General features: G+C 39.1%; 1 protein-coding gene across 8 annotated transcripts in view; it reads right to left on the bottom strand.

Moving 5' to 3' along the window:
* N4bp2 (NEDD4 binding protein 2) overlaps positions 1 to 15,098 on the bottom strand; it is a 330,918-nt gene that overhangs the window by 34,523 nt on the left and 281,297 nt on the right. For 3 of the 8 annotated variants that reach the window (XM_050149857.1, XM_050149864.1, XM_050149859.1), the window contains 5 exons: positions 14,136 to 14,391; positions 9,629 to 10,790; positions 8,048 to 8,172; positions 5,970 to 6,058; positions 963 to 1,039 (listed from right to left, as the gene is read on the bottom strand). In XM_050149857.1, coding sequence (XP_050005814.1) covers positions 963 to 1,039; positions 5,970 to 6,058; positions 8,048 to 8,172; positions 9,629 to 10,790; positions 14,136 to 14,364 — 1,682 coding nt within the window. In that variant the 5' untranslated portion in view covers positions 14,365 to 14,391. Of the gene's footprint in view, positions 1 to 962; positions 1,040 to 5,969; positions 6,059 to 8,047; positions 8,173 to 9,628; positions 10,791 to 12,226; positions 12,318 to 14,135; positions 14,484 to 15,098 lie in introns of those variants that run through there. The other 5 variants (XM_050149861.1, XM_050149863.1, XM_050149860.1 and 2 more) reach the window with 4 other exon arrangements.

Below are 15,098 nucleotides of genomic sequence, written 5' to 3'. Positions count from 1 at the left end.
GAGGGAAGGAAGGAAAGGAAGGAAGAAAAGAAAGAAAATTTTCAGAATTAAACAGTAGTGATGGTCATACAACATTGTGAATATATTAAGGTCAGACTGTCTTAGTATGAAAATTATTACAAAAAAAATAACCTAAAATTACATAAAATCTTCTAAAAGAATACACAGCACAGAAGAAAAACAACGAATGCTCATCTTTTATTTTTTTTCTTTTTGGTTTTATTGAGGCAGGTTTCTTTGTGCAACAGAGCCCTGGTTGTTCTAGAATTCACTCTGTAGACCAGGCTGACCTGGAACTCAGAGATCCATCTGCTTCTGCCTCCCAAGTGCTGGGATTAAAGACCAGCGAATGTCCATCTCTTAAATAACATATTTTTAATTCAAGACAAGCACCTAGATAACGAGTTGGGGTAGGAGACCGAAATATCTGCAACCTTTCCCTCCTACTTTAAGAATTCTAGACGCTCCAAGTACATGGCTCAAGTGTACCAACTCCAGGGTCTGTTCTAGATTTAGTTTATTACAAGGAAGCACACAACTGACAACGTAAGACAACTGGAAATTTTTTGGCCATGTATTATAAATCTTCCAACTTTTCATAAAACTTTGGATAAGGGCCACCAAGTGGACACAGGCACTTGCTTGAAGGCCTGATGATAATTTTTTGTCACTGGGGTAAGAGAACTAACTCCAGAGTTCTCCTCTGACCTTGAACAAGTGATGTGACACATGAGTGTGCTTGCACCCATTCATACACACACACATATAAAGATCTTTAAAATAATTCTTTTTAAATAAGATAAAACATACATAATATAAAATCTTACCAATTTGTAAGTGATCAAGCCCAAATCTAATCACATTTGTTTCATTCGTCATTTATAAAGGAAAAAACAATCACAATAAACTTTCAGTCACTGTTGTGGAATAAAAGGCCATGTCAAAAAACCTCCAAGTTTTACCTTGCAAGCTCCTTTGGTTTGAACTTCCACCATGTGTCTGGTTCCCGGAAAAGAACCTTATATTTATGCTTCTGAGACTGCATATGGAAAAGACAAGAAAGAATGTATGTAATTTTTCCATAAATTTAAATGCGATGTTTGCAAACTGTATCATGTTAGAAACAAAAACCCTCACAGATGGGAGGGGGAGTTGATTGGGGGAGGGGGAGGGAAGTGGGAGGCAGTGGCGGGGAAGAGACAGAAACCTTAAATAAATAAATACATAAATAAAAAAGTATAATACAAATAAACCTTTTCCTCCAAAAAAAAAAAAAAAAAAAAAAAAACCCTCACAGATGACCTAGTCAGGAGATCAAAAATCTATCTGCTGGGGCTGGAGAGATGGCTCTGCAACTGAGAACACTGGCTGTTTTTACAAACAACCCAGATTCAATTCCCAGCACCCATGCAGCAGCTCACATCTGTCTGTAACTTCAATTCCAAGAGATCTGGCAACCTTGCACAAACATACATGCAGTATACATTAAATAAATAAACAAACAAACAAGCAAACAAATATTTTTTAAAAGTCTACTGTCTTAAAGAGACAGCAAGGATTATTGGGAGGGTTTGCGCTGCTGTTGTTTTGGGGGTGTTTGTTTTGAGATAAAGCCTCAAGTAGCTTGAAGTCACTTTGTAGAAAAACTGGAATTACAAGTAAGCACCACAACATCAGGCTCTGAGTGGTTCTGTCTCCTTTAGCTGAACTTTTATCCTTTTCCTAGAGTTCCTGGCTCACTCTACAGCCCTGCGATACCTGTGGGGGTTTCAAAGAAAATGGCCCCCACAGGGAGTGGCACTATTAAGAGGTTTGGCCTTGTTGGGGTAGGTGTGGTCTCATTGAAGGAGGCAGGCTTTGAGGTCTCATATATGCTCAAGATATCACCCAGTGTCTCAGTTCAGTTCCTGTTGCCTCCAAGATGTAGGACTCTCCAATACCATGTCTGCATGCAGGTCACCATGTTCCCCACCATGATGATAATGGACTGAACCTCTGATTGTAAGATGCCACCTCAATTAAATGTTCTTTATAAGAGCAGTCGTGCTCATGGTATCCTTCACAGCAATAGAAACTCACACTAAGACACTACCTTAGAAGGCTGAAATGGGTCAGAAGTAAGAATTGGAATAAACTGTAATGGGGAAATGCAATTTTACACAATCTCCTTGACTCAGCAATTTAGTTCCAAAACTTTGTTACTGATAGTTGTATAAACAGAACAAACATGGATATAAACAAAACATGTGTATGCCAAGATATTTAGTTCACTAATATTTGTAGAAGCAAAGAATAGAAAAGGTCTGGCTACTGATATGAATTTATCTAAATAAATGAGGATATAAACATAAAATAAAATCTTGTTTTGTTTCAAGATGGGGTTTCTCTGTATAGCCCTGTCTGACCTAGAACTTACTTTGTAGATCAGGCTGGCCTCAAATTCAGAGATCCACCTGTCTCTGGCTCCTAAATACTGGGATTAAAGGCAGGTGCCACCACCAATCTGGCTTAAAGACTTATTTGTGTATTTTATGTATATGAGTGTTCTGTCCTCATGCACATCAGAAGAGGGGGAAATATAACATTACAGATGGTTGTGAGCTACCATGTGGTTGCTAGAAATTGAACTCAGGACCTCTGGAAAAGTAGTCAAGTGCTCTTAAACTGCTGAGCCATCTCTCTAAGCCCCAAACACATCATTTTTAAAAATCCTATATTAAATGAGAAAATGAGAACATCCCTTAAAATAAACTGATAAGAAAGTAAGCCAATTTTCACTTGGGAGAAAATAAATTATTCACAAATTTGTCCATGCATGAAAAACATCTGGAAAGATTCTCAAAAACACTATTAAAGGTACTTCTCTCTAGGAAAAGGACTTTAGGCACAGTTTTAAAGTTTGGATATTTATCAAATATGTACACGCCTGTCAGGTTCCAAAGAAACTGGGGCAAGTCTCACTCAGCATCTGTGGTTCCTCCCAGCAATTCTTACCCTGCCCCCTATCCTAAACCTCTCCAACCAAGAGGCTCAGCTTCTCTATAGGACTCCGCCATTTTGGCTAGGTGCCCTCTTGGTTCCCATCCACTTGGTCCTCTTGGCTTCTTCTCTTCTCATGGTCCTGGTCTATTCTGCTGGCCCAGTTCAGTCTGAACTTTCCCAGGTGCCTCTGGCTGTTCTCTCCCTCATAGATGATGCAACCTTCTCCCAACCACACCATGGAAAATAATGTCCTCATTTTCATTCAATGTCAGTTTTATTTAAAACCTGCTGCCAACAACAGCTTATTCCATGTTCCAGAGCTCTAGCGTGGCTGTGGTATACATATCAACCACCGCACTTTTACACTGTAACTAATCCTCCCTCAGGAATAAGTGATTTGGGCAATTCCCTCTCAGACACTGTGCACCTTTTCTTCCTTTGAACTAATTCCATAATATATAAATACCATCCACTTGTTTGTCTCATCAGATTCTACTTTCCATGTACCAGCTATTTACCAGATCCCTTTTGTTCAAAAAAAAAGTCTGTGGCCAAGAGGTCATGGCATAGGCCTTTAATTACAGCTATTTTCAGAGGCAGGTGGATCTCTGTGAGTTCAAAGTCAGCCTGGATATAGAGAGTGAATTCCAGAACAGTCAGGACTACACAGAGAAACCCTGTTTTAACAAACCAAAAAGAAAAAAAAGACAAGACTATCACCAGTTTTTGTTTTCTTTATTTCTTGGTTTTATGTTACTAGACTGTCCTTTTCATCCATGCCTCTGCTCAAAATGTAGTGCCTGAGAACTGGTCTTTTGTCTAACACTCCAGACCTAGCCTCATCTCCTTATATCCAAGTCTTTATGAGGAAACAAATGAGTTTGACTTGACACTCTGTGAGAAGCAGGGTCTCTTATACACTTCTGAGTACAGTTAAGAAAAGCCAAGAAATCAATACTGGAAAAGAATGTTCTTTATTTTGTTTCATTTTGGCTTTTTTGCAACAGGGTTTCTCTGTGTAATGCCCAGCATGAAAAAGTGCTTTTATATTTTCAATCATAAAAGAAAAAAGGAAGCTAGGCAATGGTGGCACACAACTTTAATCCCAGCACTCAGGAAGCAGAGGCAGGCAGATCTGAGTTCAAGGCCAGCCTGATCTACAGAGCGAGTTCCGGACAGCCAAAAAAGAAGGAAGGAAGGAAGGAAGGAAGGAAGGAAGGAAGGAAGGAAGGAAGGAAGGAAGGAAGGAAGGAAGGAAGGAGAGAAAGTTGTGTAGAGCAGAGCACACCTGTAATTCCAGTATATAAGAGGCTAAAACAGACAAAACAGTTCAAGGCTGCCTGGGTTATGAACTGTTAACCTATCCAAAAAAAAAAAAATACAGAAGATAAAAATAACTGGGACATCAGAAACAAAGCAATTCGAACCCTTTATTTTCTACTTAAAAAAAATTAAGTGTTGGGGCTGGATTGATGGCTCAGCAGCTAAGAGAACTGGCGACGATTCAGGTTCAATTCATCACCCACATGGTGGCTCACAACCACTTGTAACCCCAGTGCCATGGATCCAATGCCCTTCTGGTCTCTGTGACCTGCTGCATACAGATGATTCACATGAATGTAGACAAGCATAAATAAATACGGAAAGACAACATCACAAAACTTTCTAAGAGGATTACAGAAAACATGGGAAGATTACAGAGCAGTCTTGTAAGCCTATCCCAACACCGAGCATCTTATTAAACAGCTAGAAAACAAAGTATATTTCTGCTTCCAACAAACTAAAATCAAATCCACTGCTTCTAGAGTGAAAACACACTGGGAGGGCAGGGATGTTTGAGACAGTCTCTCTCTATGTAGCCCTGGTTCTCCTGGAATTCCCTATGTTGACCAGGCTGGTCTTGAACTCAGTGATCTACCTGCCTTTGCCTCCTTTAGCACTGGGATTAAAGGTTTCAGCACCATGCATGGCTTTCAAGACACATTTTCCCAGAAAGGTAAAGAATTGTACTTAAAAAAACAGTTCAAGTGCACTAAACATGATGGCTAATGTTACATGTTTTAGTTTAAATTACTATGCTTAAGAGAGCTATAAAACAAAAATGCCTCTAACCTGTAAGTCCCACTTGCCCAAGGTAACTTCCTAAAATGCTGGGGGCTGATGTTCACATAAGATATCAAGCCGTGTGTTTTTACATCTATAAACAAGGTTAGTTGCACCAACTGCACAGGATGTGTGCTTTATATAGGCAGGAGTACACAGGAAGTGTCTTGCCTCTGACTGCATGAAGGCAGGAACTAGCCTTGTGAGTTTTGCCTTTATAAACCTGACTAACGTAATTTGGAGCTGCATTCTAAGCATGAGACTTAGGTATGGACCTGGGCAGTATCCAGGGTCCTGGCCAGTATTTAATAAAGTCTCTTTTTTTTGTTAAAATTTATTAACTGTGAGACTGGCAAATCTCTGAGTGGCTGCAGACCCTTTAGTAAACCAAATGATATAAATAGCAATCTGGATGTGTTGAGGATGTAAAAGGAAAACTCCAATATGCACTCAACTACGGAGGCAGAAGTTCTTCTTCCAATTGCAAGGCATGCGCTACTAATGGAGGACACATCACTCACATCACTCGCTGGTAAGAAGGAAGGAAGCAAGCAAGCTGTCACAAAAGCTTCCTTTATCGGATTTAGTCAATAATGTTACTATATACCAAGCACAGTGCTACACCTAGAAGATTCAATAGTAGAGAGCAGAGGAAACAAGAGGGTAACATTTGAACATCAGAATCTTAAAGCTGAGTAAACTTAGTAAAGCTGAGTGAGTTTCACAGAGAAGCTCAGTCTGGCTGTCTTACTCTTCCCAATCCACCAAAGACTAAGACTCGGTTCAAGGCAAACCAAGACATTCTGCAGTGTTGGAGATTCACTTGTGAGATTGACATTCCCTCAATGATTCCAAACCCAATAATACAAACTTATGGTACAAACCAAAGCAACATATGGCTTCATTTCCCATGCTTGAAGGTTTGTATTATCTATGATTACTGGAGATACCTTCTTCTCAAATGCTTCTTTTGCTGAAAAATACAATACAAAATGACATCATTTTAATATTAAATAGAGTGGGCATGGTAGTGAAAGTCAAGGAGTTAGACTCCCTGGAAGAAAGACAAACAGAGAAAGAGGTCATGGCTAGGTAATAATAAAGGTCATGAATTTCCAAGATGGCCAGCTTCTTCCTCACCCTCCTGAGTTGAGATAAAAGCCTGACAGCTCAAAACCAAGTTTTGTAGGCTTTTGTCTGCCACCAGTAGGCCCCTGCTGATGGACTGGTTCACCAGTTCAAGGCCTATTCATGACAGTTCTGAGTCAACCAACCATCTTGGCTTTCTTCAAACTGATCAACCCTAAGTTAGGGGAGGAAAACTCTTCAGAGGCCTTGACAACCCCAGTCCTAGAGAAGAGATGGATTTTTCTGCTTCCAGTGTCCCCTTCTCAGCTTTGCAGAGGATCTTTTTCTATGTGTGCCTGTAGTTACATGTGTTTCCTCACCACTAATTAAACGCCTTTCTGCTGGGTGCTTGAGGAGTCTCTGCTGCAGCCTGTGGCACTTCAGATTTTTCTGCCTTTTTATTCTTTAACAGACAGAGGAAACAATCCAACCAAGATCCCTTGACTGTATCAGAAGCAAGTTCCAGAACAGTCAGAGCTACACAATAGAGAGAACCTGTCTCAAAAAACAAAAATAATATTAAGTATAACCTTCATTTAAAAAAATCTAATCTTAATTTCATAGTTAAAAGTCACGGATGTGATACTTCATTATTTGACCACAAAACAACACTTTTTTGTTTTATGTGCATGTGTATATGGATGGATGGACGGACAGATGGGTATGTATGTGTGTATATGTATGTATGTAGTCTGTGTGGCAGAGGCAGGTAAGTGTACATGTGAATACTCATGCACTCATGAGGAAGCCAAAGCAAGACTTCAGGATCTTCCTCTACTGCTCTTAGTAATAGACAGAGCCTGCCTTACACATTATGGTCCTGGGTCCAACCCAGTTAAGAAGAAAAGAAAAGGATGAGGGAGAAGGAGGGAGGGAGGGAGGGAGGGAGGGAGGGAGGGAGGGAGATGGCTGGACAGATGGAATCAATCTAGGGAAGACCAGTATTTAACAAGTCAAGTTCCATTTCAGAAATGGGACAGGGACGATGAAACAAGAGATAAATAGTTTAAAGTCAGCCTAGATTCCCAGCAAGACTTTGACTCAAAGAGAAGAATTGGAGACAGAAATAGAAGTGGGGACAGAGAAAGGGGAAGAAAGGAGAGGGGAGGAAAGGAGAGGGGAGGACAAGAGAGGGGGAAAGAGGGGAGGGGAGGGGAGGGGAGGGGAAAGGAGGGAAGGGGAGGGGAGACCATGTTGAATTTTATATTTTTTTTTTTTGACAGGGTTTCTCTGGGTAACAGCTCTGTCTGTCTGGAACTCACTCTGTAGACCAGGAAGGGCTCAAACTCAGATCCACCTATCTCTGCCTCCCAAATGCTGGGATTATCCTGATTTATCTTAATTACAAATTATTTTTGTTTGTCTTGTTTTTCGAAGCAGAGTTTCTCTGCATAGCCACTGGCTCTCCTGGAATTCACTCTATAGGCCAGACTAGGCTGGTCTCGAACTTGCAGAGATCCTCCTGCCTCTACCTCTGGCTATAGCTCAGCGGCAGCACACTTGTGTGGTATGAGTGAGCACCACAAAACATAAGTAAACAAAGTTCTTTAAAGTGCTCTCAAAAAACAAATCCTAAAGGGAGCTGGAGAGATGGCTCAGAGGTTAAGAGCACTGACTGCTCTTCCAGAGGTCCTGAGTTCAATTCCCAGCAACCACATGGTGGCTCACAACCATCTGTAATGATACCTGGTGCCCTCTTCTGGCCTGCAGGTGTACATTCAGGCAGAACGCTGTATACATAATTAATAAATAAAATCTTTAAAAAAAAAATCCTAAAGAAAATTTTCTCTTCCTACTACTTTAACAGCATGCAGACCCTCACACCTGTTCTTACCTCGATTCTGGTTCCATTCGTGGGCTTCTCCTAAGTACTTTACATCAAACTGGTACTGTCCATTTATATAAAAGTAATCATCAGTACTAAGAATGACTCCACCTGGGTTATCCTCTTGCAAAGTCCTAAGAATGACAAAAGGGATTATTTTCATTAATTTTCTTTCCAGAATTCTCTCTTCTTTTATAGTCATACTTTGAATAAAAACACAAGTAGTACTGTTTAAAGGAGCAATAAAAATTCAAATAAATTACACTGGAAATTGTCTTAAGCAAAAGTTCAACTCTTCGAGAAAAAAAAAAAAACATCTGAGCCAAGATAGGTCTATTTTGCTTTATACAAATTATTCTGAAATACAATTTGGTTTTGTTTTATGAAACAGGATCTCATGCAGCCCAGGCTGGCCTCAAACTTACTGACCTCAAACTAAGGGTGACCTTGAACACTTGGTCTTGCAGTCTTCACCTCTCAAGAGCTGAGACATGCACATGACCAGCACACCTGGTCTAAGTATGCACCTACCTGAGTTATCTTTAAATAAAGCTGTAACCATAGGCTGGGGAGATGATGGCTACTGCACAAGTAGAAACTACTTGTCATGTAAGCATGAAAACTGCTGTGTGGGTATGGCAGCCCCTAGCAATTCCAGTGCTTGGAAGGTTGAGCCAGGAGATACCTGCAGCAAGCTAGCTAGCTAGCCAGACTTGCCATAGCAAGCTCTGAGTTCAATTGAGAGACTCAATGAAAAAGGTGGAAAGCAATTGAGGAAGACACCCAAAATCAACCTTGGGCCTCCAAACATGCCCACACACGTACCTGCAAATACACATGGGCCTATACTTATGCAAACACATACGTACATAAGGAAAAGAAGGTGAAACTACACTATGGGGTCCCTTTCAGCTTTTCTCAACTTCTCTGTCTTTCAGAATCAACTCCTAACCTCTGCTTTCTACCCTTACAGTATAAGAAAATTAATTTTAAAAAAATCCATTCATGACCTTTCCAATAAATCCAAAAACCTTGCTGTTGTAGCAGATTTTCCTCATATCACATGTTAATGCTAACGTAATGTTATGGACCAGACTCCCACTTATTTCTACAAACAATATAGTTCCTGTTTTGTAACAAAAAACCTTCTATTTCCACTCTCAAAACTAGACTTTGGCATTGATCCTGAAACCTAGCTCTACAATCTATCACCTGTTAAAGTACTACTTCTATTCCCATTCATTTCACAAGCAACTGCTACAACTGATTTTATATGGATACTTTTCATATAAAATATAAGTAACATTGAATTACTTTATATTGCTATTACTGGGGCAAGAGATGTAGCTCAATTGGTAGAATGCTTTCCTGCCACGCACAGGGTCCTGAGTTTGACCCCTATTACCACCTGAGACTGCAGGTGTGTGCTACCACTACCCGGCTATTGAATATTACTATCTTAAAAGAAAAAATAGTAAGTAAATAATTTGAGTTATTAACCACCTGTTTAGCAAAGTGTTCTGTACATTCATATTAGCAGTACAAATTCATGAATCTTATTTCCTTAAAAATGCCAATAAATCCTCATACCTTGCCAGATAGGACTTCCCTGAGCCCGGTAGCCCTCTGAGAAGCACAAGAACTAAGCCAACATAAGATGTGGTCTTCTTCCTGGCAGGCTGGGACACCGGGGCCTCTTGCACTTGGTAAGCACTTGTCCCCTCACTGTTTCTCCATGCTTTTGTTGGGGAAGTATGGGAGATGATGGGGGGTGGAAATGTGTAGTTGACAGGTCTCCAGTGTGCAGCTGTGGTCACAACAGGCGCTACGAAGCCATGGTTTCCTTGAAAGAGGTCAAAAGCAGGAATCATGGGGTTCCAAATTGGTGGAGGTGGTGGAGGAGGAAGGAGTAAAGGGAGAGGGGCAAGAACTGGGCAGTAGTTCATATCCTTCCCCTTTGGTGGCAGTTCAGGATGTTTGTGTGGCTTGAAACTGAACCCTTCAGAGGGCACAAAAATATCAGGCACAGAAGCAGATTTCCGGTCCCCATCTGTACCTGGTAAATCAAGCCCTGGATTTTGTAGAGGAAGATTTGAAGGACCCTGAGGTTCACTGGTACCCAAATCTACAAGGGCTTGAGGACACTGTGTACTAGGACACTTGGGTTCTAAAAGATCTTTCTGTCTTTGGCTAAAATTGCCAGAACCTACAACAGAGTCATCTGCTGGATTTAAAGAGCCACTGAGAGGAGAATCTTCTGAGAAGCCACCGTCTACTGCCAGCGTGCTACCCTTGGTAAAACTTTTAGAGTCATTCAAAACTGAAGGTGAAGTCAGTGGGTTTGAACTTAGTGAAGCAGCAGAATTCTGGAGAATTTCATTGTTTGAGCCCGTATTCTGTACAGAAAGAACAGAAGTCATACCACTAGAATCTGAATTCATAAAGGTAGAAGGGTTATTAAAACTCTTAGCATCTTGCAAAGGCAAAAATGAATATACTTGGTCATCAGGAGAAGAGTTCAATTTCTCGAAAGCATTCTGTATTAAGGAATCCAAGTCTTCAGTTAGCTGCATATCCAAAAATGAATCCAGTTTTGAATCTTCACTGTCTTCTTCAGGAGGACGCATGTCCTTTGCTGCACTTCCTGATGCAACTGGCTTGTCCTCACAAGCAACACAAGTTTGTGAAGGCGATTCTTCCATCTTGGCATCAGTGGCAGATAATTCTAGTAGACAGTCCATAGCATTTTCAACTGCATGAGAACAATAACAGCAACAACAAAATACATATACACACTGAAAATGTGTCAATCTTTTGAAAATTAACACTACTCTAACAAATCAAAATCTACATTAGAGAAGTATCAGCGACAAAGCCATGGAACGGTATTCTTTCAAACTAATAAACTACTACCAATTAAAAATTTCTGATAAACAGACTATATATATTAGGGTCATTTATAAAGGTTCTAAAATCAGTTGACTCACCCAACAATTATTTACCTACTGGATATCCTACTAAGGATAAAGAATTTTAAGTATGTATTCTCTTAGTAAACCTATCCATTTACATTGTTCACTCTATGTTTTTTACAATATAAAAAATATGAACCAGAAATACTTGCTACAAAAATTAAGACATTTTTAATACAAATGATTTTATAAAGTTTAAATGGACTATAAAGACATCTACATTAAAATATAATTACATCATAATATAAACAATGTGTATTTTTAATAACATAGAAATACTATAGTGATAGAAGAATATGGAAAGATTTCACATAAAGTAGTATATGATCTGGCACTTAAAAGATTAAAAATCAAGTTGCCAAACAGGGCAAAAGTTAAAGCCAAGTTTGAAAATACGAAACTGCCTTTGATCTCAGCACTCAGGAGGCAGAGGCAGGCAGATCTCTCTGAGTTCAAAGTCAGCCTGGTCTACATAGTGAGATCCAGGACAGCCAGGGCTATATAGTGAGAACCTGTCTCAATGAAAAGAAAATATAAAACTTGTTTCAAGTATTCAGAGAAGTTGGTTGGAGAGTTAGCTCATAGAGTTCTGTGCAGTGGATGAAGGAGAAAGATAAAACTGGAGGAGACTGGGTACAACTGAGAGGGGTCCTGAATGCCATGCGAGGAAGAGAAACTACCAGCCTCAGCACTTGGCTAGGAGCACTACACAGATCACCTCACTGGGTCTTCAATTAATACTTTAAAACCTATCATCCTAGAAAGCATCAAGAAAATGAAGCTCAAAAAAGTATTACAAACTGGACCCCAGTCACACAGTAGGAGAGCCAGGGTCGGTGTGTTTGACTCCAATGCTGAGCTCTTGGTGCAACACAAATAAGAGAGCCATTAGGTGTCAAACACGTGAGAGCTAGGGACGGTGCTCAGTGGTGGAGAGCCTGGGTAAAACGCTTGAGGTCCTGGGTCTGACATCAGCACCACAAGAAAAGAAAGTCATTTTTAAGCATTTGAAATTTGGAGGTCATTTCTGTTTTATATTGTTTTGTCTTAAGGAAGCTAAACATGGAAAGACACAGCACATAGGACACAGCTCTGTTCTGGAGTCAGAACACCATCACTGAAATCTCTACATGCTTGATATGATACTTCAAACAAGCTAGTTAACTTCCCTAAACTAACTCTCTTGTTTGTAATAGGGGATAATAAAAGTACCTACCTCATAGGTTGTTGTGGGGATTAAATGAGAAAATCCATGAAAAGTGCTGTGCACAAGGACTGGCACCTAGCAAGCACCCAATTAATGTTCCCTTAAGAGAAAAACAAAGAGGGGTTGGAGGGGCAAGCCTGGCAGAGAGGTCAGTTAGGAGAATATAGAAAAACTACAAAGACAAGAAGCCCTAAACACTAAAACAAAGTATAGGGAAAAAAGCAAACAGAAGAGAAAAAAATAAAAAATCATGGTAGATAAAGCGATCAACTAGAGAAGTAGCATATTTATAATGAAAAGCAGTATAAAGTAATATACCAAGATACAGAGATAATTATCATTAAAAAGATTGCTGGAAAATTAAAACCATAATATAAAAATGACCTCAAAACTAAATGATTAATAGAATATAAGAAAACCTCAAATATACAAACGTTCAACACTATTCTTTATTTTAAAAAGTTAAGAAAAGACACAATCTTATTACCACTGAAACCTTAAAATAATTCTTCACAAGGCTGAGAAGGCTGTGGTAGTGTTACACTCTTGCATATCTCACTGGTTGCTAATTTAGCAGTATAGTTACAAGACCAGAAAATTATTCTTTGTCTAATTGATTTATTTTTATTTTATGTGCCTTGATATTTTGCCATGGGTGTCAGGTCCCTTGGAACTGGAGTTATAGACTGTTGTGAGCTGCCATGTAGGTGCTGGGAATCGGACCTGGGTCCTCTGGAAGAACAGTTGGTGCTCTTAACCATTGAGCCATCTCTCCAGGCCCAGAAAACTATTCTTAACCTGTGCTGCAAGAAGTAAAGCTTTGGGGCTAAAAAGAAAAGCCAAAAGAAACAAAAGACAATTTTTACTGAAATATTCTTTATAAAAATGATGATTAATGAGAAACTTATATAGAAATAAAATAAATTAGAATACAACTCACTGGAGCATTAAGAAACCACCAAAGAGAAACACATAAACCTTGTTATAAAGAGAAATATATAAGAGCACTGAAAACTTTCCCATTATATTGAGTTTTAAAAAGCAGAACATAAAATGCCATCAATGCTATTATTCAAAGTACTCATAACATCAAGTGTTTATAAAAAAAAAAGGTCTATGGGAGATTCTGAAAAAGAGAATGAGTTTGTTAGGTCACAGGATAACATGGCTGCAATTCTCAACTGTGTTCTACACGCATGTTCAAGAAATCAAGCTTAAAGGCAATAAAATTAGGAAACAGGTGTGTTAGCCACTTACAGCACACTCCCTGCTATTGTTTCCGAGCACCAATGAAACCTGGGTTCTGGTATAGATTGTAACAGGAGAGAAATGCTCACATCACAGCTCACACAGTAACTTAGAATGTAAGCTTACCAGGCATGTGCAAAACCTTCAAATCTACAACGATTTTATCTTACAACCATAGCCAAAAATAATATTAACTTTTATCCACCCAGACAACTAAGTGTTCTCTTTGCCTGCAAACATACTTCTAAACAACTTATTATAGGTAATTTATAGCATACTATATGGAAGTCTTTATCAAACAACAAAATAAACCTTCAATCCTCACCACAAACACCTGTACAATACATACTATTATTTTTCAATAACAACTTAGGAAAACAAACTCAAAGATGTCAAGAACACCAACTTGACTAGAGGAGGTAAGAGAGAATGAAATGTAGAACATATTTGTATTCATGCATCTTACATCTACAACTGTACATTTCTTTATAGTAGAAAGCATCTTTATCTACACATCTCTAGTGATACCAAACTTAGTACCTTTGTCCATGGGAGATACTTAACACATTACAAACAAAATAGTATCATTTTTCTGCATTGCTATTCATCATGGTATAGAACATGAAGTCTTCTTATAAGATGCATAGGATTCAAACTAAACTTTTCTCACCTTTAAAATCACATTCAGAAAGCATCAAATACACTACATCAGGATCCAGAGCAGAAAACATCTCTGAGATACTGGTGAAGAGTTCTTCCTGAGCAATTTTTGTGTCACACATGGAAGGGAGAGTAGTGGTTGGCTCCTCATGACTAGCAACACGGGACACGACAATTTCCTGAGAGTTTGCAGTCTTCCGCAAAGGATTTCCCCCAAGATTTTTCCTTTTCCTCGGCATTCTGACTTCCAAAACTAAAATATTTCCCTTTTTAAAAAAATTTAAAGATTTTTGATATTTAAATCATAATTCAAAGAAAAAATCATATTAAAATCTTGCAAATCCAGTAGTAATAGGACCTAAAATAGAAAGCAAGTAGAAACACTCAGACTACATAATTATACTCCCACTTCTAAGATGGAACATCTATGTGTGACTAACTCTTAGCACCACTCTGACAGCAAAGCCAAAAACAAATCAATTTATCTCCAAAATACTCCAGCTGTCATGGTTTGAACATGTTAAAAATTAAAATAACAATATAGTGTAACATATTTCCAAATAATAAATGTACTGTTTTAATATCTTTACTTAATTTTAAAGCATAAAAGGGCCCATAAACATTACCAGAATGCCTACTGAACACTATACTCAGATATCTAACAGGCATCCTAAACTTAACATACCTAAGACTGTACCGCAATCACTCCCTTCAAACCTGCTCTCCTGGTATTTCCATCTCAGTTACTGTAACTCTGCCCTCCTAGATGCTCAGGTCAAAATCTTGGAATTATGCTTGCCTCTCATCCAAGTGGAAAGACAACCTGGCAATGCAGTCCCTAAAGTGTGCTCCTTATCCCCTCTACTGCCATCACCCCTGACTTAACTATCAGGCTTTCTACTAGCCTGCACTAACCAATCCCCTGCTTCCATTCTTTTTCTTCCAATCTACTTAACACAAGCAGTGACATTTA

The sequence above is a fragment of the Alexandromys fortis genome, unplaced genomic scaffold (assembly GCF_014885135.2).
Source record: "Alexandromys fortis isolate MF-2015 unplaced genomic scaffold, M_Fortis_MF-2015_v1.1 scaffold_0, whole genome shotgun sequence".
NCBI classification, from domain to species: Eukaryota; Metazoa; Chordata; class Mammalia; order Rodentia; family Cricetidae; genus Alexandromys; species Alexandromys fortis.
This window is presented reverse-complemented; position numbering and strand designations above follow the sequence as displayed.